At 36.9% G+C, this 24,819-nt stretch overlaps 1 protein-coding gene and 1 pseudogene across 2 annotated transcripts in view; both read left to right on the forward strand.

The window, feature by feature from the left end:
- Nucleotides 1-24,819, forward strand: part of ZC3H6 (zinc finger CCCH-type containing 6) — a 70,225-nt gene that overhangs the window by 12,396 nt on the left and 33,010 nt on the right. For both annotated transcript variants that reach the window (XM_086700578.1, XM_086700579.1), the window contains exons 2-3: nt 12,919-13,099; nt 20,511-20,633. In XM_086700578.1, coding sequence (XP_086556704.1) covers nt 12,919-13,099; nt 20,511-20,633 — 304 coding nt within the window. The remainder of the gene's footprint in view (nt 1-12,918; nt 13,100-20,510; nt 20,634-24,819) is intronic.
- On the forward strand, nt 543-660 carry LOC112864405 (U2 spliceosomal RNA; annotated as a pseudogene).

Raw genomic sequence — 24,819 nt, forward strand, 5'->3', positions numbered from 1 at the left:
ACAATAATACCTCTTTTATCTGGCATTGGATAGAGGCAGGGAATTTAGCATCAACAGATATTTGATTATCAGAAACTAATTTTATTAAAAATATTTTCAAAGGAACTCTTATATGGCATGCCTTCTTGTCATACTGACTAGACAGTTACTGATTTATCCTTTTCTTAGTTACTTTGGATCATCATGAACATCTAATGTCACCATAATCACTATGAACCTTAGGTATTATACTCCATTTTGTATTTCCTTGTTGTGTTCAGGAGACTTTGGAAATATGGGAGGCTTTTATACAGACTGTACCCAAGTGTTGCTTAATGATAGGATGAAGGAGAAATACCCTAAGGAACAGACTTCATATTTGGTCTACCACAGCTTCTTTCTGCTTTTACTTGTTTGAGATAATTTTTCATTGTTATTTTCTGAAGAAAAATAAAGGAAATTTCCCCCTTGGAATCCATGCTGCTTGGGTTTATATCCTTTCCCAATTTCTATGAAAGTGCCTGTCATCTACAATACCCATTCTATTAAAAGGCATATATTTCATCGCTTCTCGGCCTTTTGGCTAAGATCAAGTGTAGTATCTGTTCTTATCAGTTTAAAAGGCATATATTTCAGGTAAATAAAAAGAGGAAAGGAAACTTCAGTTGAGGGCTACTCATCTCAATCCTTAAACAACTTTGTGATGGTAAATTAATTGATCCTATTTGCAGATGAGGAAACTGAATATTAGGGGGTAAAATAATTTGTTCAAGTTAGTATATAGGTTGTATATGACTGGGAGGCAGAATTTGAACCCATATCTTGCTGGCTCTAAAGCTTTTGTTCTTCTACCTTACTATAGTACCTTTTTAAGTAACCAGTTTTCACGTGTCACAAGTTTGGTTATTCTTGTTTAGCACTCCTGCTTTAATTTCCAGGTTCAGGTGATCTCTCTTTGCCAGAATCCTGGGTCCTCATTAAATAAGGTGGTTTTGTTTGTTTGTTTGTTTGATTGATTGATTGATTGATTGATTGATTGATTGATTTGGGTGTGGGTCCTCTTTAATGTTAGGTGAAAATTGCTATTCTGGCAGCCAACCATCTCATTAGTATTCTACTCTATTTTCTGGATGTTGGTGCTTAGCCCCTTTTCGTTTTCATTGAACAGCAAACCCTAGTGATAACAGCAATTTCCATTACTTCCAGCATTCCTTTCCTTTCTTTCCATCTTCTGACTTTGACATGGAGGCTTTCACCTTAAGTAAGCTATTGCCTAAACTACACCATTTTTCTTTTCCAAGTCCCATAAGTGATCTTTAATCAAATTTAACAGTACTTTTCATCAGAAACCCTGGAGACTGGAAAGCAGTGAGATAATACATGTTTTTTTAAATTCTTACTGAAGTACAGTTGACAATAAAATATAATATTAGTTTCTGGTGTACAACATAGGGATTTAACAATTCTGTACATTACTCTGTGCTCCTCACAATAAGTGTCACCATCTGTCACCATAGAATGTTATTATACAACATTATTGACTATATTCCCTATGCTGTACTTTTCATCTCCGTAACTTATTTATTTTTTTAATTTTGTTAACATTTTAATTTATTTTTGAGAGAGAGAGAGCATGAGCGGGAGAGGGGCAGAGAGAGAGGGAGACACAGAATCAGAAGTAGGCTCCCGGCTCTGAGGTGTCAGCACAGAGCCCTATGTGGGGCTCAAACTCACAAACCACGAGATCGTGACCTGAGCTGAAGTTGGACGCTTAACTGACTGAGCCACCCAGGCGCCCCCGTGACTTATTTATTTTATAACTGGAAGTTTATACCTTTTAGTCCCCTTCATCTATTTTGCTCATTCCCCTACCCCCCTCTACTCTAGCACCCACCAGTTCTCTGTATTTATGAATCTGTTTCTGTTTTTTGGTTGCTTGTATGTTTGTTTAATTTTTTAGATTCCACATGTAAGTGAAATCCTATGGTATTTGTCTTTGACTTATTTCATTTAGCATAATATTCTCTATGTCTGTCTGTACCTGTTGTCCCAAATGTCAAGATCTCATTCTCTTTTTATGGCTAATATTCCGTGTCTTCTTTATCCATTCATCTACTGATGGACACTTAGGTTGCTTCCATATTTTGTGAATTTAAATAATGCCGCAATAAACATAGGGGTGCTTATATATTTTCAAGTTAGTGTTTTTATTTTCTTTGAATAAATACCCAGTAGTGGAATTACGGGACCATCCTCCATACTGTTTTCCACAGTGGATGCACCAATTTACATTCCAGCTAAACTACACCGGTACTTTATCAGCTTGTCTGGGACCCTGAAATGAACAGGGAACCCCATTTTCCAGCTCTGCATGATTTGATTCTCTTTACTTCTTTTTAAAATATATATATAATACAAAATTTGGACTAATTTTCTTTGAGCCCCTGAGAAAAATACTGTTTAATAAAAAGAAAACCCTATAGCACCTTATAACTCCAAGTCCCATATTATCAGTTGAACTGATCTAGCCTGGTGGCTGCCATTTCCTTAACAAACATTAAAATAATTTCTGTGGAACTGAAGTAGTTATATTTACTTTTGCATGTCAGAAATGCAACTTTTAGACCTTAACAGTTTCTCTGTATCGTCTCTTAAAATACCACTTAAACGCATGTTGAAGTTTCTTTTCCTCAACATTTTATTGTGAAAAGTTTTAAACATGCAAAGATGTTGAAGTTTGTAGTAAACACCCTCATAGCCTACCTACTAGTTGGTGAGCTTCTTAAATAATCTTCTTTACATTAGCTGATATTAAATGGTTTGGCTATTTACAGTTTCCTCCTGTGACCAAATGTGTTAAGAACTATGGGTCTGGCAATCAGACTGTCTTGAATTTGGGCTCTAGCTCTGTCATTTACTAGCAGAATCAGTTAAGGTCTTTGTCCCTTCTCTTCACCTGTTTATTGGGGATAATATATTTCAAGTTAACATGAAAATGAAGCAAATGGATCAAAAATGTCTGCAGCATAGTAATTATTCAGTAATTGTTAACTATCATACTAGTGTTTTTTTTTTGTTTTTTTTTTTTTTTTACTAACCTGATTCAAGATGTTATTTTACTTCAGAATTACTTGGTCATACACACAGTTGCTGGAATTGAAGATAGTCTTAAGTAGTGAAAGAATTAGATAATAAAAAGGGTAGACTAAAAATTGCTGGAAAAAAATTTTTTTAATGTTTATTTATTTTGAGAGAGAATGTGTGGGTAAATGTGAACAGGGGAGGGGAGGAGCAGAGAGGGAAAGAGAGAGAATCCCAAGCAGGCTCCACGCTCAGCACGGAGCCCTATGCAGGGCTCAATCCCAGGACCATGAGATCCCAACCTAAGCTGGCATCAAGAGTTGGATGCTTAAGTGACTGAGCCACCTAGACGCCCCCTGAAAACTATTTTTAAATTATTTGTTAAAGTCACATATCCATAATCCTCTGATGGCCCCCAGTTTTTTAAAGGTTCTGTTCCAGCAGTATTTTGGACTTTAAGGGAAAAATAACAAAGTTAACTTACCCTTTTTCTTAGAAGAGGAAAAGCTAAAATGGAATCATTTGCATTTTCTGTTTATTAATATCTAGATTTGAGAGATTAATTGCAGGACTACTGAGACAAGCTGGCACTACAGTGAATGGTGAATGTTAATGCTCTCTTTAAAGGATAGCCATTAGTTTTATTTATGTTCTCTATTGTTTTTGTTCTGTATTTTTTGATTTCTGTCCTTATATTTATTATTTTCATTCTTCTTTTGGGTTTGCCCATTTCTGAATTCTTGAGTTGAATGTATAGTTCACTTGTTTTTAACCTTTTCATTTCCTGAAAACTGTTATTTTATTTTATTTTTTTTAACGTTTATTTATTACTGAGAGAGAGAAAGAGAGACAGAGCATGAGCAGGGGAGGGGCAGAGAGGGGGGTAGACACAGAATCTGAAGCAGGCTCCAGGCTCCGAGCTGTCAGCTGTCAGCACAGAGCCCGATGCGGGGGCTCAAACTCAAACTGTGAGATCATGACCTGAGCCGAAGTTGGTCACTCAACCAACTGAGCCACCCAGGTGCCCCCTGAAAAATGTGTTTAAATAAAAGCATAGATCTTCTAAGGACTCCTTTTCTTCGTTCAGGTCTTTTAATTAACAACTTAATGGTATACTCTGCACCAAATTTATACTGGGAGGTTTATCAGGAAGTTACATTGCTTGAATTCAAGTTTCATTAATATGTTACTGATAAATTCATTACCTGAGTCAGATCATTATAATGCCTGCTTTGAAAATTTTGAGGCTGAAATGATGGGGATTATGTCTTGCTGTGATGTAGAAGATTAACACATTATTCATTCACATCCTTAATACTTTTAAGGAAAATCTTGACCCCATTCAAAGGAATGACCTCAGGAATAATGAGGTGACATTTAAATATACAAATTATGGGAATGTTTGTAATATTAATGGAGGATTGCCTGAAGGATAATAGTTTATTAATTTGTCAGTATTACTAATTTTCAGCTCATTTTTTCTGCCTCAGAACTGTTAGAGAATAAACATCCCCATCTGTGGTAAAATGTATGTATTTGGGTGGAGAGTGTCAAGTTATCAGATTCTCCAAATATATTCCATTCTTCTTTTGGAATCTTGCTTGATTTTTGCAGTGGCATCCTGTTTTCCTGCAACTGTTTTATTTCCCCTTTAGATCTGTTTTTTACTCCCAAAGCTATCTTTCAGAATGAAGATCTAATTATATCACCTTCTTTCCTGGAAACACTTCAGTGCTTTCTCATTTATATTAGAATAAACTCCAAATATGATCAAAGCGCTGCATGATCTAGAAGCAACCAGCCTAATTTTGAACCAACTTTCCCTTTTTCTTTATTATCCAGTGACATTGGCATTGTCTCAGTTTCTGTCTCAGTTCTACACAGAAATTTTGCTTATCTTATTATCTCTGTCTACCAGAGGTCCTTCCCCAACCCTTTATCTCTTAGGCTAACTCATCACCTCCATTCATTCAGGACTTCCTCAGGGAAAGCCTTTCAGACTTCCCTGACAGATGACTTTCTCCTATTCTGTGCTCTCATAGCACTATTTACCTCCTCAATTTACTTGTATGGTTGTTATTTTATATATATTTGTGATTCTTTCATTGATGTCTATCTCCCCCATCACTAGATTAAATACTTCTTGAGAGAAGAAACCATGTCTCTTTCTGGTTTATCATTGTATCCCCACTGAGAAGGTGGTGAATAAATACATGTTAAATGAACAAATGCCCCCCCCCTTTCTGTTGGGAGGACTAAAAATTCTTATATACATAAAGTTTTTGAGAATCCCTGCTCTAGATGTTGTGAATTTCATCCTTGGATTAAATCAGAATCTCAGAGGGGTTGGGTACCTGGCTGGCTCAGTCAGTAGAGCAAGCGACTCTTGGGTTGTGAGTTCAAGCCCCATGTTGGCTACAGAGATTACTTAAAAAATTAGGGGCGCCTGGGTGGGCAGTCGGTTAAGCGTCCGACTTCAGCCAGGTCACGATCTCGCAGTCTGTGAGTTCGAGCCCCGCGTCAGGCTCTGGGCTGATGGCTCAGAGCCTGGAGCCTGTTTCCGATTCTGTGTCTCCCTCTCTCTCTGCCCCTCCCCCGTTCATGCTCTGTCTCTCTCTGTCCCAAAAATAAATAAACGTTGAAAAAAAAAATTAAAAAAAAAAAAAATAAAATAAAATCTTTTAAAAAATAGGAACATCAGACAATTGCATACTTGAACAATATTACTTTGTTTCCTCATATAATTGCTTTTTTGCAATTGGATTTTGACTGCAAACCCTTGGTTCAAATTGGGGCATGCTGTAGGTGATAAACTATTGCACTGAAGATAGTGTCCATTGTGTGAAGTACTGACCATTGTACCAGCTAATAATGTCTTTATGAGCACTCAGGGGAGAAATTTTTCTCGTTTCACTCCTAGAAAAAAAGATGCTTCTCTTGAGCAACTGGTCTATATTTGTCTTAAAAGCACTGTTGTCTTGGGGCACCTGGGTGGCTTATTCGGTTAAGCTCAGCTCACGTCATATCATCAAAGGTTCGTGAGTTTGAGCCCTGGATTGGGCTCTCTGCTGTCAGCCGCAGAGCCCGCTTCAGATCCTCTGTCTCCCTCTCTCTCTGCCCCTCCCCTGCTCTCTCTGTCTCTCAAAAGTAAAAAAAATAAAACACTTAAAAATTTTTTTAAAAAGATGCACCATTTTCTTGTACCTAATCCTTGTTTCCTGAAGGTCAGAGCCAAATTTGCAGCTCACATCTAAAAATGAGTCAGATTTCTGGCATACCCCTGTGTAAATTAATCTTAGTTTTGGCTTCATCTTAATCTTTGGAATTTTAACATATTTTATATTTTGATCAATAAAAGTTTCTTTAAATAGCTTTCAAGGAATAATACAGTTCACCTGAGGTTTTTTTTTAAGCTATGAATCTGCTTGCTGGGTGAGAAATGAGTTCACCCTGTCTCTCCATGCTGAAAGTGAAAAAGAGGGGAAAAGTAAAAAAGTTTATTATATATTAGGAGGAATTCTAGGTTTTATGTTCTGATTGGGTCATTTAGGAACTAGAAATTCTTTCTTTTGATTTTGTTCTGCTGTCACAAAAGTACAGAGATTTCTTTATAAAGAGGTATGAGGTGGGATATGAGAGTATCTGTTAGGCTCAGAGATACAGAGTCAGCACTTTTGTATGCACCTGCTAGGAATTTGGTGGAGTTTTATCTTAGCAGTACTGTCTTAGTCTTATCGGTATAGAACAGTATGCTACATATTCACTGCTGTATGGGTTATGATCTTTGGAGGAATTGTGATCAAAGGCTTTGGTATTTAGCCTGACTGAATATCAGAGTCCTTTTGTTTTCCTTCTGTTGCAAAATGAGTTTTTGTACCATCTGATGAAATAACAGCTGTGCAGAAGCATGTATGACTCTGGAGACCAAGCATTGGAATTAGAAGGCTGTCAGACAAGTAAGAATAGCCATGACTATTATAAGAAGTGACTGGAAATTACTTTAGAGTGACCAGAGATTCTCTCACTTTGATTAGGAGATCAGATCTTAAAATTCAGACTTCTGAGTCTACTTTTGATAATCAAGTTGTCTTATCTTTTATTTGAATATAGATAGGTCAATCTTCCCTGTGATACTACTCCGTGGGCAGCAGGAAACATTAGCAGTAATTCATATTTTTTTCTTGGCTTACCAGCAAGAAATTGAGGACTATGCTGTTATCCACGACCACTTAGATCAGTGACTTTAGTTTGTTGTAATTCTGGGGCTTTGCAGTATTATTTATCTTTATAGTCAATGTTAGTCACAAATTTTTGATAACATTTTCAAGTTACGTGACCTCTGTAGTTGAAAATAGATCCCGAATGATTCTAGCATAAAGGGAGTGTCTGGTTTTTTTTTTCCTCCAGATAAATCATTGTTCCTTCAGACACTCCCACAGAAGCATAGTCTTTTGAAGGAGATGGGAAGGAAATATCTGAAATCGTCTAATTATTATATTTTTATATACAGTTATCTGTATATATAAGTTAGATTTTGATGAGGCAAATATGAATAAGGATGTTGTTGATTCAGAAAATAAAGATTAAAAGGGTCACATATGTAAAACCATAAGAGGAATTGCTCAAAAGTGAGTAAGAAAGGGATTCTTAGTTGTCTCTGGGATAGAGATAACTTACATAGAGTTAAGCAGAATTTGGAAGGATTGTCATAAGACTATGCAGGATCTTAGGCTAATTAGAATTTAAAATTTTGCCCATAAATTTGTGCAAAATCTCATTCTTGAAGGAATTTGTATTTGAGTTGAGGCTTTGACAAATTCTAAGGTTGGTCAAGTAATGAAACTTGCCATGGCTATAGACAGTTACAAAGGGATAAGCTGAGTTTCTGCAAACCAAATACATTCCACAGGCTGTAAGAACCTGTTAGATAGAGGATAAAGATAAAAACACTTCAAATGTTGTAGATATCCATCAGATTTTACCACGGTAGTTTGTAAAGAGAAACTTTTTTTCTCAAACAATTAAGATGAGTCATCTAGGATATAAATGTTCAAGGTCCAGTTTGGGGATAACCATAAAATCGTAAAAACTCAGGTGAGGTAACTCTTCCGTGGCCCTGGTATGACCAGACAGTATTTTCCTTGAGAAGAAATATCTAGTTTGGGAAGTATAAGGTAGGGAGTTAGGTCAAGGCTTTGTCAAGAGGATCATATGTAAGCTATATAGTTGAGGGAAAAGATCAGAGTAGGCATGGGCAAGCCTATAGCCAAGCAAGTTTTCTGTTAAGCACGCTGACAAATTCAGCCAGTAAAATTCAGTTTATTACTTACATAGACAACAGATCACCATGGTGTCAGCTTCTCTTGTCCATTGTCTCACTGGGTAACACTGAAACCAGATAATCACAGGCAACACGAGTGGTAGGATACCCTGTGTCTGAGGAACGGTGGCCAGACAGAAGAGTTTAGGGCAGTGGGTGAGAGAGCTTTGTAGCAGCACCTGCCACGACTGCATATATTTCCATAGTCTGGAGTATCATGAGGCATTCTGCCAGAGCTTAGGTCAGCCTGTGGTTAAGCCTGCCTATGTGGAGACATGTAAGGTTGCCAGGGTATGAGTACAGAGCAGTTCTTCTACATTATCCTTGGTGAAGGAGAAATGACAAGGTGAATTAGAACAAAAGCATGAAAAGAAGTATTACAAGCAATAGTTTCAAGTAGGTTGGAAATTTATGTTCTATTGGTCTTGGGATAAGCAGCCTACTTCTATAAAGTCATCTGCTTCTGGAATGTAAAGACATCCTGGACATCCTGACAGTCACTTGGTACTTTCTGAGAAATACCTTTTTTCTCGTGATAATACCAGCTTATCTCAGGAAGCTTGTATTTATGAGTAATATCTTTTAATATCATCCATCAGGAGTACGTGTATAGTCTTTTATTGAGGCTTTTGTGTTTCTTCCAGAAGACTCAGTTTCTGATCTGTAGCTTGTAACAGGAGCCTTTAGGCAAGCATAAAGAAAAAGCAGAAACTACCTGTGGAGGTAAGACTGGTTCAGATTAAGTTGTTTTAATAGCAACAGTATCAGAAAGGAGAAAGGTAGAATCCTTTATGAAGCAAATCGATTTATAAGGATTTAGTGAATAATTTACCTCAGAATAAGAACATATCATTGGCATTGACCAATTTCAGGGTTTTAAATTTATACCAGTGTATTATGATTTTCTCTAGTTGTCTGCAATCTAGGTAGTTAAATCTAGAGATAAAATATTTTAAAACTTGTTTTTAAAATAATAGCTTTATTGAGATCAAATTCACCTTTTTAAAGTATATGATTCACTGGTTTTTAGGATATTCAGAGTTGTGCAGTCATACGACTATCTAATTTTAGAACTTAAAAAAAAATTTCTGGAACATTTTCATCACTCCGAAAAGAAAAACCCCATGACCGCTGACAATCACTCCTCATTCCTTCCTCCAAACTACCTGGCAATCCCTAATCTACTTTCTGTCTCTATGGATTTGCCTAAGAGATAAATTCGTTTAAAAATAATTTTGTTTGTTAACTGAACAATTATTTACATATCCATAAACATGAATATGTCTCTTCCTAAAAAGGACATAACCACTCTATTATTTTACATTAATAAAAAGTCATCCATTATAGAATTGACCTAGGTAGGAGTTTCTCTTTTTGACTTATTAATTTTTGAAAAGTATCTTGGGTTTAGTAAATAAAACAGCTTTCATAATGTCGTTGAGCTAATTCAAGATCTAGAGAATGCCAAGCACTCTTAACTGTATCTACTATCTCTTCCGTTTTTGATTCACAGAATTAGATTAGTATCTGATACATTAGTAAGTGCTCAATCAAGAAAGTTTTGTTTTGTTTTGGTGACAGAACTGGAATTAGAATCCGGCTGTCTTCCCATGAAGTTACCTCTTCCCATTACACCACACATGCTTTCCATTGTGTCCAAAGCTTATTTTTGTAAAACATTTGTAAACAGTTCATAGATGTGGGGATCAGTGTTCTTTATGTCCTTTTTCTATCCTATTTTTTGGAAGCATACAGGAATTCACAAGTTTAAATTTGTTATTGTGTGAATGCTGGCTAAGGAGAAGAAAGAAAAGTAAAATACCTTTCAGTGTTTTTTGTCTAATGATAGATATAAATGCCCCATATTTCACAGTTAAAGAATTTATGTAAAGTAGATCATAAATTCATATGCAGCATTTTTAGCTTGAATACTGAGGTACTTAAATAGGTCTAGTCAAAATGTTAAGCATGAATTAGTGATTTTAAGATATAAAATGATTTATGCTTTAAGGAGCTCAATTTGGAGGAGAAGGATGGTAAAAGAAAGGATGAACGCCCATAGATTTTCTTGGTGCTGTTCAAATTTGATTATGGTATAAATATAGGCAGTATTCAATTTTTAAATGTACAACTTGATGACTTTTACACATTGATCACCACACAGATCAGTATACCGAATATTTTAACACCCCAGAAGGTTCTTTAGTACCCTCTTTTTTTTTTTTTTTTTGGTAGTTACAACCCTCCAAGAGGTAATCATAATTTTGGCTTCTGTCACCATAGGTTAGTTTTGCCTTTTCTTGAAATATGTATATAAATGGAATCAAACAGTACTGTCTTGTATCTGGCTTCTTTTACTCAGAATTGTGTCTATAAGATTCATCCATATTGTGTATAGCAGTGGTGAATTTGCTTTGCTTTATATTATTACATTATATAAATAAAGCACAGTGTATTTATCCATTTACTGTTGGGTTTGTTTTTTTTTTTTACAATTTTTTGACAGTTTTTTACTATTGTGATTAAAGCTGCTAAGAACAGAACATTCTGTGCTTATCTTTTCGTCAATATATGCATTCATTTTTCTTGGGCCTTAAGGTTTTATAGTGTTATAAAAGTTTAGAACTTTTTTTGTTAAAATAGAATGCCAAGCCTGCCTCACAAGAAAATTTCAAGTCTGCCTAAATGGATATATACCTTTTTGATTTTATAATAGAAACTGGGGAAAAATAACATTGAATTCATAGCCAATTTTGAGTGGTATCATGTGCCTGTTCTGTAATGCAAGGCTTATGGATATTATACATTCATTCCTTCAGTGAACAGCAGGGAACCATGCTATGTGTTAGAGATACAGCTATGAAAGACACGGTCATAGTTTACTTTCCCCAACCAATATGTTCAGGTCATTTGAACATAATGTATAGAGCACAGAGATAAAGAAATGAGAATTATTAGGGGAGTACTTAGGGTGAAGCATCTCACCTAAACCTGGGTAGTCAGTGGAAGCATCTCAGAGAAAATGACGTCTGAACTGGGTCCTATAGAATGAACTGGACTTAGCCAGGTGTAGGGGCGGGAGTTGGCGTTGAGAACAGCAGTGCAATGAGAGCTTTTAAGGCAATGTTTAAAGCTTAGAGACACAAGAAATTGAAAGTAGTTGGGTAAGCAGGGACTCAATTATAAAGGGGTTTTTGGCAATATCAGGTTTTGACATCATTCTTAGGTCAGAAGGGATAGTAAAACGAATCCTACACATCCCACAATTTGAGCAATTACCAAGTCATGACGAATCTTGTTGATACCACTTTTCCCCTCCCCCAGTGAATAGTTCTGAAGCACATTTGAGACATCATATCATCATTGAAGATTTCGAGCAGGATAGTACATGGTCAGTTTTGCATTTTAGAAATCACATATCCCTAGTAACTTTAAAGTATATTTACAATGCGTACACCATAGTTAGTTGCTTCTCATTTGCTTCCATTATGCAGACATTTGTCTTTCTGCACCACCATGTACTATTTATAGCAGTTTGCATTTTTTCAAACTGTATGGAAGCATGATTAAATGCTAAACTTATTTTTTTAAGTTAATTGAGAGAGAAAGAGAGAGCTTGCACATACTCATGGAGAAGGGGCAGAGAAAGAGGGAGAGAGGGAATTCCAAGCAGGCTCCACTCTTGTCAACAAGGAGTCAGACATGGGGCTCAGTCCCATGAACCATGAGATCACAACCTGAGCCGAAATCAAGAGTCAAGACACTCAACTGACTGAGTCACCCAGGCACCCCTAAACTTATTTTATATATTTATCTTCTTGTGAGGATCATTGTTTAATTTGCCTTTAAAGATACTGAATATTTTTGGCTTGTATAACTATAAAAATGTCATAAACAATATAAAAGTTTGTTTTAGTTCAGTTTCCATGATAGCAAAGATACTGGTATTTGGAAAGTAGAATTCAATTTATGGTTTTGCTACAAATATTTTTTTACAGATTCAGATTTAATTTATGATTCTTCTGTGGCTCAGGTTTTGCTATTTATCTACCTATTGAAATCTGTTTCTTATTGAAGTTTACTTTGATGGTGAAAATTAATATAGATTGCTTTCATTTTAAAACTATTTATAGTTGTTTACACACCACTAAGTTAAAAATTCCTTCCTGTAGTAAGAATGTTTACTTCCGAAAGTATTTTAGTTTAACCTTTGGTTTAGTAGATGGTAACTACCAGCACCGCATTCATGCATTTATTCATTCATTTGGTGAAAGTCAGTGATCTTAATTCAAATCACAGGTTGGCAAATATTTGTTGCTGAAACTGGTTCTTAGATTTTTGGAAGGTTGTTCCAAAAGAAAGGGAGAATTCACAACAGAAACCATATGTGGCCTGCAGGCCTTACAGAAAAAATTTGCCACCCATGGTCTAAATGAATATAACTCAAATTACTGGATGTGCTTATTTTTCTTTTGGAAGTGTTGAAGATTCATTTTCAAATTGACATTTAAAAATAAAAATTTAATTGTCTTCTACAGAGAAGATGGTGAATTAGAAGATGGTGAAATAGATGATGCAGGATTTGAAGAAACACAAGAACAGGAAGCAAAAGAGGATGAGAAGCAGAAAAATGAGAAAGCCTATAGAAAATCAAGGAAAAAACACAAGAAAGAAAGAGAGAAGAAAAAATCCAAAAGGAGAAAACGTGAAAAACATAAGGTTAGTTGAAATCTACTTTTAATTCTTTTAGTAAGTTTTTATGAAATATAAAATACTGAAAATTAGAAAGTATAAATCATTGCTTATTTTTTTATTAAAAAAACTTTTTTTGATGTTTATTTTTGAGAGAGAGCATGAGTGGGAGAGGGGCAGAGAGAGAGGGAGACACAGAATTTGAAGCAGGCTCCAGGCTCTGAGCTGTCAGCACAGAGCCTGACGTGGGGCTTGAACCCACCAACCATGAGATCATGACCTGAGCCAAAGTCGGATGCTTAACCGACTGAGCCACCCAGGTGCCCCAATCATTGCTTATTTTATTATAAAACTTATTGATTAGATACTTTTATTTATGTGAGTAATACATTTTCTAAACACAAAGATTATATGAATTATCTCAAAGATTTAAAAATTAACCAAGGTAACTTTTAATGCAAGTTAAAATAAATCTTTTTAATTGATGATAAAAGGTTAAGAAAGTTTTATTCTCTACAGATCTAAATTAGCAGCATTGGCATTGCCATCCATTTATTTATTTATTCATTCATATGTATTATTGTGTGCTTGCTATGGAAATCTCTGTGCTCTGTGTTAGAGTTACAGTAATGAGTGAAACAGTCTCTAACAGATTACATTAAAAGTGGAAGGAGAAGGCAATAAACAAATGAAAATATGATCAAGAAAAAAGAGTAGGGTGCTGGATAGAAAATAAGGTAGTTTGGGACAGGAAGGAAAGGATATCTATGCTGATGAGAACTCAGGGAAAAGTTGGCAGCTGTAGTGGGGTAGCTTTTGAAATTCCCCCCATAAAACAGAGCAATAACGATAGCAAAATCTGGGGCACCTGGGTGGCTCAGTCGGTTAAACATCCAACTCTTGATTTTGGCTCAGGTCATTATCATGGCTTGTGAGATCAAGCCCTGCACTGGGCTCTGTGCTGGTAGTGTGGAGCCTGATTGGGATTCTCTCTGTCTCTCTCTCTGTCTCTGTCTCTGTCTCTCTCTCTGCCCCTCCCCTGCTCGCAAGTGCGATCTTGCTCTCTCTCTTTCTCTCTCAAAATAAATAAATAAACATTTAAAAAAATGAAAGAAACAAGTTACCCTACAAACCTTAAAAATACAAATGGTTAAGGCCAAACTACAGACAGCAACAAGACCAGTATATTAAATCAGCAACTCTGCATACTGAAGCAGAGGGAAGGTAATGCGACCTCTAGGAAACTAATTGCCATCTTATCTCAAATGGAGGGATCCCCTTGCCACTCAACATGAAAAGTCCATAGGCCAAACTGAGAACAGCAGCAGAAAGTGAGAGGGGGCTTTACTAGTTCCAATTCACATGTGAGTGTAAGGTGATCACATGAATTTCAGTGATGCTTGAATGGTCTGGGCCTGATGAACTCCTATTACTGATCAACCAAATCCCTCTCTCGGACAGAATCCTATACTGAGAACATAACTGCTAGCAGTAGAATCTAAATTAAGAGGACAAGTATATTAGGACCAGGCAAGGAAAGAAATAGATTTTAAAAAATGAGGGAAAGAAGCAGGGGAGGCATATCTCAGGGGATACATAGCCCTATTTATTAATACTTCATGCAAACAACAGAACAAATAACCCTAGAGAACAAGATAAAGCCATGATCACATTCCATATAAGTTACTATTTAAAAAAAAGGGTGAATAATGGACAGAATATTCTTCCAAAAGAGAAAGAATTCCCACAAAACATATAAAATATTTAACCTAATTTACAAAATGATAAAAAAATTAAGAAAGCAATATAAAGCTATGATCAAACAGCATAAATACAATTTGGAGGACACATCCTTTGGTCATCTAGGCAAAAAAGACCAAGTCCCTTATTAGGAAAAGAAAATCAGATTAAAAAAAATTACTTATTTTAGAGAGAGAAAGCTCAAAGTGTTGAGAGAGAGAGAGAGAGAGAGAGAGAGAGAGAGAGAGAGAGAGAGAGAATGAATCTTAAGCAGGCTCCATGCTCAGCGAGGAGCCCAACGTGGGACTTGATACCACGACCCTGGGATCATGACCTGAGCTGAAATCAAGAGTCAGATGCTCAACTGACTGAGCCACCCAGGTGCCCCTAAGAAAATCAGATTTATATAGAAATTTTTGATATCAGTATTTTATGCCAAAAGATGATGGAATGCCATATTTAAATAAGAATTGGTTTCAAGAATTTTATATCCAGCTAAATACTGACCTTTGGATATATAGTCCTCAGAAAAACTATATATGGTAGAACTTAGGAAGTATTGTTATCATGAGCCTTCCTACAGACTCTACTAGAGAGCAAGTTTAGATGACTAGTTGAAAGAGAGGGATCTATATACATGCATATATCTCCTTATAAAATTAAGACTAAATGATGGACATAAGAGCAGTATATTATGTATCTGTACATTACAACTATAAAAAAATACCAGGAAAAGCAGAAGAGTATATGGCAAGAAGAATAAGGTTACTGATTGACTTATAGTTATTAACGGAGAGTAAAAGGATGTTGCTTCAAATTATTATCCTGGGAATAAAAGAAAGGAGAAGAGGTTACTGCCAAACTTCAGTATTGGTCCTGTTGGTAAAGAAACAGTATGTGCACCTGGGTGGCACAGTTGGTTAAGCATCCAGCTCTTGATCTCGGCTTAGGTCATGATCTCACAGTTCCTGAGTTCTGGTCTGATGGCACAGAGTCTGCTTGGGATTCTGTCTGTCCTTCTCTCTGCCCCTCCCCTGCATGTGTGCTCGCTCTCTCTCAATAAATAAATAAACTTAAAAAAAAAAAAAAAGAAACAGTATGCAAAGAAGGGACAGGAAGTAAGGTTATTGGAAAAAGGCTGTATGAAAAAAATAATTGAGACAAAAATATAAACTTTTCTAAATACCCCAACAATGCAAAATCCAACTCTGTGTACAAGAAAAAGATTTTAAAAATGGGTAAAGACATGCGAGGCAAATGCAAAGAAAGAGAAGGCAGAAGTCATAATGTTGATATCTGAGATAGTCACATTTAGGTCAAAAAGAATTGAAAGAAACAAAGAAGAACATTTTATGATGTTAAAGTTTACAACTCATAATGAAATATAAGTTATTAATATTTATATCCCCCCAAAAAGCAACTTCTGAAAAGCAGGAACTATGGGAGCTACAAGAAGAAATAGGAATATAGTAATAACAGGAGATACACCAATATGCCTTTCTTAGATCAATCAAGTGGATGAAAAGGTGGTAAGGATGTTAAAGAGAGATTATAAGTAAGTTTTAAGCTCTGAATCCTGAGAACACATCATCCTCTCATTATATGGCCACATAGTATGCCTTATAAGCTCCAATTACTTTGATAGAGTGGAAATGTTACAAAGAGCAACATCAAACCACAATACAATAAAACTAGACATTACTAATAAAGTCAAAACAAATGCCTTTTTACTTTATAATTCAAATACCTACTATAAATAGCTTGTGGAATAGAGGGAAAACAGATTAAAACTGCAGAATTTCATGAAAATAATGAGAACTCTTGATATGTAAGTACTAGTGGAATATGTCTAAAGCAGTTATCAGGAGAAAATTATAGTATTACAGTATTAAAGGCTAGAAAAGTGGCAAGTCAAAACAAAAGAAACAAAAAGAAGGACTTTTGATAAAGTTACAAGCAGAACTTAATGAATTAGAATGAAAAGTCAGTAGTTACGAAAAAAAAGATCAACAAAATCTTCAGCCAGACTAATCTAGAAAAAAGGGGGGAGGGGCGCCTGGGTGGCGCAGTCTGTTAAGCGTCCGACTTCAGCCAGGTCACGATCTCGCGGTCCGTGAGTTCGAGCCCCGCATCGGGCTCTGGGCTGATGGCTCAGAGCCTGGAGCCTGTTTCCGATTCTGTGTCTCCCTCTCTCTCTGCCCCTCCCCGTTCATGCTCTGTCTCTCTCTGTCCCAAAAATAAATAAACGTTGAAAAAAAAATTTTTTTTAAAAAAAAGAAAAAAGGGGGGATTGCCTGGCTGGCTCAGTCGGTGGAGCATGCAACTCTTGATCTCAGAATCTGAGTTCAAGCCTCACATTGTGCATAGAGCCTTCCTAAGAAAAAAGAAAAGAAGGGAAAAGCAAAACTAAAACTCACTCTGTTGAAGCTAAGAACTTTCAAAACTAACAAGTTTCATCTCCTTTTTAACAGCCTTTCATTTATCTATTTTCTTTGACAGATAGTTACTTTCAATATTTTGCTTTAAAATCGTTTTATTTCAAAAAATAAACTTTTTAAAAAAAGTTTATTTTGTGAGAAAAAGCAAGGACGAGTTAGGGGGCAGAGAGAGGGAGAGAAAGAAGGGACAGAATCCCAAGCAGGCTCTGCACTGCCAGCGCAGAGCTCCATCTCACAAGCTGTGAGATCATGACCTGACCCAAAAAGAGTTGGACTCTTACCCAACTGAACTACCCAGGAACCCCTCAACATTGTGCTCAAAAATCATAACTAGATCACTTAGTTCATTAGATAACATTTTCTACTTTGCATGTTATTGAATGCAGCTGTGTTGTTCAACTTTCTGCCACTGTATAACAAGAATGTCCCTTTTTCCAGTTTTAATAAGCTATCTCTCACTTTCCTTTAAGTTACCTCAAAGTCCAAAATTTTGCTAACAATCATTCAAGGCAGTTTATGTATTGTTATTATTATCATTATTATTATTTTGTAATCTCTATCCCCTACGTGGGGCTCAAACTCATGACACAGAGGTCAAGAGTTGCCTACTCCAACTGAGCCAGCCAGGCACCACTCATTCAAGGCAATTTAGACTTTCACTAAGGCTCTCCTTAAAGTCGTTCCAATATCCATCCACTGTCTGGTTGCAAAATCCCTCCTGCCTTTTAGATACTTGTTATGGAAGCACAGCATTTCCAGACACCAGTATCTTATTAGTTAACTATTGCTGAACAGCATATTACCCCAAACTTAGAAGTTTAAAAGAACAGAGATTTATCTCCCAGTTTTTGTCAGTCAGGAAACTGGATGCAGTTAAACCAGGTGATTCTGGCTCACCTTTTCTCATGAGGTTTCAGTCATCTCATGGCTGGCTCGACAGAGGTAGGATCCTGTTCCGTGGTCACTCACTTGGCTCTTGGCGGGCCTCATCAGTTCCTCACCATGTGGACTTCTCTACAGGCTGCCTCAGTGTCCTCATTGATGTCAGCTGGCTTCCCCCAAGGCAGGTGACCCAAGAGTGAGAGAGAACAAGAGAAAGCATCCAAGATGAAAATTGTAGTCTTTTTTATGACATAATCTCAGAAGTGATACACCATCTTTTCTGATATATTCTACTTACTACCTATTTTTAATGTAGTCAAGTTGTTAATTTCAGGTAATAATTACTTATTACTATATATGAGCCACATGTATATATTTTTTGATAATAGTCTTCTTAAAGTCAATATGTTTTTTAGCCTCACTTTTTTGGAGTAGCCTGAAGAAACTTCTCCCTTAAGCAGAACCTTCTTTTCCCTGGTGGTTTTTCCTGAAGCACTGTCTTCGTCTGAGCTGTTTCTGTTTTTGTTTTTTTTTTTAAGATTTTATTTTTAAGTATTTTCTATATTCAACGTGGAGCTTGAACTCACAACCCTGAGATTGAGAGTCACATGCTCTACCAACTGAGCCAGCCAGGTGCCCCTGAGTTTCTTCTTAATCAAGTTTTATCCCTTCTGTGATCTTCAACTGAAAGGTTTTCCTTGGAACTGGAGCTGACTTCTGCTAGTGACTTAGCAAACTTGGCTTTTAAATGGACAATAATTGGGGCACCTGGGTGGCTCAGTCGGTTAAGCGTCCAACTTCGGCTCAGGTCATGATCTCATGGTTTGTGAGTTCAAGCCCCGCGTCGGGCTCTGTGCTGACAGCTCGGAGCTTGGAGCCTGCTTCCCATTCTGTGTCTCCCTCTCTCTCTGCCCCTTCCCTGCTCATGTTCTGTCTCAAAAATAAATAAACATTAAAAAAAATTTTAAATGGGCAATAATTATTTCAAGCCCTAATTAACAAATAGTAGATAGTTAAGTTTGAAGGATTTCATAGCATAATCATGAAAAGATTGCTTCGTATCACCTATCAAATCAGCAAAAACAGAAATAGCACTACCACAAAACAAAACCTGAAAACATTTAAGAACAAAGTGGAGGAAAAGTTTGTCTTTCTTAAAAGAACCTTTAAGAATTAAAGGGTAAAGGAGGGCACCTGGGTGGCTCAGTTGGTCTAATGTCCGACTTTGGCTCAGGTCATGATCTCATGGCTTGTGAGTTCAAGCCCTGCATGGGGTTCTGTGCTGACAGCTGAGAGCCTGGAGCCTGCTTCGGATTATGTGTCTTGGTCTCTTTCTGCTCCTCCCCTGCTCGTGCTCTGTCTCGATCTCTCAAAAACAAACATTAAAAAAAAAAAAATGGCGTAGAGGAAAACAGATCCTTCTATTGTTTTTTTTAAAAAAAATTTTTTTTCAACGTTTTTTATTTATTTTTGGGACAGAGAGAGACAGAGCATGAACGGGGGAGGGGCAGAGAGAGAGGGAGACACAGAATTGGAAACAGGCTCCAGGCTCCGAGCCATCAGCCCAGGGCCTGACGCGGGGCTCGAACTCACGGACCGCGAGATCGTGACCTGGCTGAAGTCGGACGCTTAACCGACTGCGCCACCCAGGCGCCCCCAGATCCTTCTATTGTAAAAGCATCCGAGTTCAATTTAGTTCACCCAATTTTTACTGAGTATCTTCACTGATAAGAACTTTTAAGAATTCTTTGAAAAGAATGCTTAACCTGAGAAGATAATTACTTTGACTACATCGAGATTTGGTGACTTTTTTTTAAAGAAATGCACACATATTTTAAAAAGCTGACTCTTGATATCTGCTCATCATTATCAGTTCCTTCTGGTTTCCATTTCACTTTTGTTCAATTTTTGGGGTTGGATTTATTTCATATTTATAGTTTGGAATGTTTTGGTATCTTTTAGTTTTAGGGTACTTACACAAAAGAGTAAGAATTCTAAAGCCATTTTAGGTAAAAATAAATCAATTCATACTCTACTCATGTTCTGTGTTCCTCTTTGAGGATCTAGTTTTATTCTTTAGAGATTAAGATCACTTTAAGCATAGTGGAGCACAGGTCCTTGGATCACAGGGATGATGATGATAATGTTGCTCTTAAGTCCCTAAGAAGAGGGGAAGATATACTTTTCCTCAGAAAATTTTAGAGAAGTTGGGGTGGTGGTGGCCTGTAGTAGAGCAAGGATTTTTCAGTGAATACTTCAGAACCTACTAGGCTAATACTGTCTATTGGTTGGCACTTCTGGCTGAAACAAGTCTATCTAGTTACTAGTTAAATGTTCTTCCTTTTGCAAATGTAACATAATTGTGTTTTCCCTTTTAGCATAATTCTCCGTCTAGTGATGATAGTTCAGACTACAGCCTCGATTCAGATGTTGAACATACAGAAAGTTCCCACAAAAAAAGAGCTGGTTTCTACAGGGATTATGACATTCCATTTTCTCAGGTATTGCCTTTTTAAAAATGTGGTTAAATATACATAACATAAAATTTACCATTTTAACCATTTTTCAGTATACAATCAGTAGCATTAAGTATATTCACAATGTTGTACAACCATCTCCACTATCCATTTCCAGAACTTTTTCATCATCCCAAACAGAAGCTGTGTACCCATTAAATGAGAACATCTCACTTCCCCCTTTCCTCTACTTTCTGTCTTTATGAATTTGCCTACTCTGTAGGCATATAGGTGCAGTCATACTGTATATGTCTTTTTGTGTCCAACTTACTTCATTTATCATAATTAAAAAAATTTTTTTTTAATGTTTCTTTATTTTTGAGAGAGTGAGACAGAGCAGGAGTGGGGGAGGGCCAGAGAGAGGGAGACACAGAATCAGAAGCAAGCTCCAGGCTCTGAGCTGTCAGTACAGAGCCCGATGTGGGGTTCAAACCTCGAATTGTGAGAACATGGCCTAAGCCAAAGTCAGACGCCCAACCGACTGAGCCACCCAGGCACCCCATCATAATTTTTTAAAAGTTCATCTAGCATGTATCAGAATTTCATTTTTTAAGGCTGGATAATATACGATTGTATGGATATACCTACCATATCTTGTTTGTTCCTCTGTTGATGGACACATGAATTTCTCCCACCTTTTGACTGTTGACTGTTGGACTGTATACCTAAGAGTGGGATTACTAGATCATATAGTAATTCTATGTTTAATTTGCTGAGGAACCACCAAACTGTTTCCCAGAATGGCTGCACTGTTTAGCATTTCCACCACAATGCGTGGGATTTTCCAGTTTCTCCACATCCTTGCCAAACTCATTATTTTCTGGGTTTTCTGTTTTATTTTGTTTTGCTTTAGGTTTTCTTCTCCTCTTCTTTTTTTTTTTTTTTTGTTGTTTGTTTTATAATAGCCATCTTAACACGTATGAAGTGGCATTCTTTTTGTTGTTGTTGGTAGTTACTTTTTACTTCTTCTTCTTTTTTTTTTTTTAATTTACATCCAAATTAGCATATAGTGCAACAATGATTTCAGGAGTAGATTCCTTAGTGCCCCTTACCCAGCCCATCGCCCCTCCCACAGCCCCTCCAGTAAGTCTCTTCTGTTTTGTCCCCCTCCCTGTTTTTATGTTCTTTTTGTTTCCCTTCCCTTATGTTCATCTGTTTTGTCTCTTAAAGTCCTCATATGAGTGAAGTCATATGATATTTGTCTTTCTCTGACTAATTTCACTTAGCATAATGCCCTCCAGTTCCATCCATGTAGTTGCAAATGGCAAGATTTCATTCTTTTTCATTGCTGAGTAAAACTCCATTATATATATATACACACACCACATTTTCTTTATCCATTCATCCATCGATGGACATTTGGGCTCTTTCCATACTTTGAATATTGTTGATAGTGCTGCTATAAACATTGGGGTGCATATGTCCCTTTGAAACAGCACACCTGTATCCCGTGGATAAATAACCTAGTATTTATCCAATTGCTTTATCCAATTTATACAATTGCTGGGTTGTAGGGTAGTTCTATTTTTAATTTCTTGAGGACCCTCCATACTGTTTTCCAGAGTGGCTGCACCAGCTTGCAGTCCCACCAACAATGCAAAAGAGATCCTCTTTGTCCGCATCCTCGCCAACATCTGTTGTTGCCTGAGTTGTTAATGTTAGCCATTCTGACAGGTGTGAGGTGGTATCTCATTGTGGTTTTGATTTGCATTTCCCTGATGATGAGTGATGTTGAGCATTTTTTCATGTGTCAGTTGGCCATCTGGATGTCTTCTTTGGAGAAGTGTCTATTCATGTCTTTTGCCCATTTCTTCACTGGATTCTTTGTTTTTTGGGTGTTGAGTTTGATAAGTTCTTTACAGAACCTGGATACTAACCCTTTATCTGATATGTCATTTGCAAATATCTTCTCCCATTCCTTTAGTTGCCTTTTAGTTTTGCTGATTGTTTCCTTCTCTGTGTGGAAGTTTTTATTTTGATGAGGTCCCAGTAGTTCATTTTTGCTTTTGTTTCCCTTGCCTCCAGAGACGTGTTGAGTAAGAAGTTGCTGCAGGCAAGATCAAAGAGGTTTTTGCCTGTGTTCTCTTAGAGGATTTTGACGGCTTCCTGTCTTACATTTAGGTCTTTCATCCATTTTGAGTTTATTTTTGCGTATAGTGTAAGAAAGTTGTTCAGGTTCATTCTTCTGCATGTTGCTGTCCAGTTTTCCCAGCACCACTTGCTGAAGAGACTGTCTTTATTCCATTGGATATTCTTTCCTGCTTTGTCAAAGATTAGTTGACCATATGTTTGTGGGTCCATTTCTGGGTTCTCCATTCTGTTCCATTGATCTCAGTGTCTGTTCTTGTGCCTGTACCATACTGTCTTGATGATTACAGCTTTGTAGTATTAGTTTCAAGTTTGGGATTGTGATGCCTCCTGCTTTGGTTTTCTTTTTCAAGATTGCTTTGGCTCTTCAGGGTCTTTTCTGGTTCCATACAAATTTTAGGATTATTTGTTCTAGCTCTGTGAAGAATGCTGGTGTTATTTTGATAGCGATTGCATTGAATATGTAGATGGCTTTGGGTAGTATCGACATTTTAACAATATTTGCTCTTCCTTGAAGTGGCATTCTTATTGTGGTTTTGAGGTATTGCCTTTAAGGAGAGAAATGCAATTTTCAGTTTTACTCTTTGATTTCTGATATTTTGAAAAAATATTTTATATTTTCAGTATGGAAAAAGAGACATGTATATACATGCTGCAGATATTATTTTATTTTATTTTCTAATTATATTTAAATCCAAGCTAGTTAACTAACATATAGTGTAGTAATGGTTTCAGGAGTAGAATTTAGTGGCTTATTACTTACACGTAACACACAGTAGTCATCCCAACAAATGCCCTCCTTTTTTTTTTTTTTTTTTTAATTTTTTTTTTTTAACGTTTATTTATTTTTGAGACAGAGAGAGACAGAGCATGAATGGGGGAGGGGCAGAGAGAGAGGGAGACACAGAATCGGAAACAGGCTCCAGGCTCTGAGCCATCAGCCCAGAGCCCGACACGGGGCTCAAACTCCTGGACCGTGAGATCGTGACCTGAGCTGAAGTCGGACGCTTAACCGACTGCGCCACCCAGGCGCCCCACAAATGCCCTCCTTGATGTCCATCAGTCATTTAGCCTATCCCCCCACCCAACACCCCTCCAGCAACCATCAGTTCTCTGTATTTAAGAGTCCCTTATGGTTTGCCTCCTTCTCTGTTTTTATTTTTTCTTCCCTTCCCCTATGTTCATCTGTTTTGTTTTTTAAATTCCTTATATGAATGAAATCATATATTTATCTTTCTCTGACTTATTTTGCGTAGCATAATACGCTCTAGTTCCATCCGCATTGTTGCAAATAGCAAGATTTCATTCTTTTTGATGGCTGAGTAATATTCCATTGTATGTATATACCACATCTTCTTTATCCATTTATCATTCAATGGATATTTGGGCTCTTTCCATAATTTGGCGATTGTCAATAGCACTGCTATAAACATTGGGGTGCATGTGCCCTTTGGAATCAGCATTTTTGTATCCTTTGGATAAATACCTAGTAGTGCAATTGTTGTAGTGCAATAGGGTCGTAGGAAGCCCTATTTAAAATTTTTTGACTAACCTCCATACTGTTCTCCAGAGTGGCTGCACCAGTTTACATTCCCACCAGCAGTGCAAAAGAGATCCTCTTTCTCCACATCCTTGCCAACATCTGTTGTTTCCTGAGTTGTTCATTTTAGCCATTCTGACAGGTATGAGGTGGTATTTCATTATCGTTTTGATTTGTATTTCCTTGATGGTGAGTGATGTTGAGCATCTTTTTATGTGTCTATTAGCCATCTGGATGTCTTCTTTTGAAAAGTGTCTGTTCAAGTCTTTTGTCCATTTCTTCCCTGGATTATTTGTTTTTTGGGTTTTGAGTTTGATAAGTTCTTCATAGATTTTGGATACTAAGCCTTTATTGTATATGTCATTTGCAAATATCTTCTCCCATTCCATCAGTTGCCTTTTAGTTTTGTTGGTTGTTTCCTTCACTCTGCAGATTTTTCATCTTGATGAGGTCCCAATAGTTCATTTTTGCTTTTGTTTACCTTGCCTCCAGAGACATGTCAAGTAAGAAATTTCTGTGGCCAAGATCAAAGAGGTCGCTGCC

This window comes from Puma concolor, chromosome A3 (genome assembly GCF_028749965.1).
Source record: "Puma concolor isolate L17-30 chromosome A3, mPumCon1.1.hap2, whole genome shotgun sequence".
In the NCBI taxonomy this organism is placed as follows: Eukaryota; Metazoa; Chordata; class Mammalia; order Carnivora; family Felidae; genus Puma; species Puma concolor.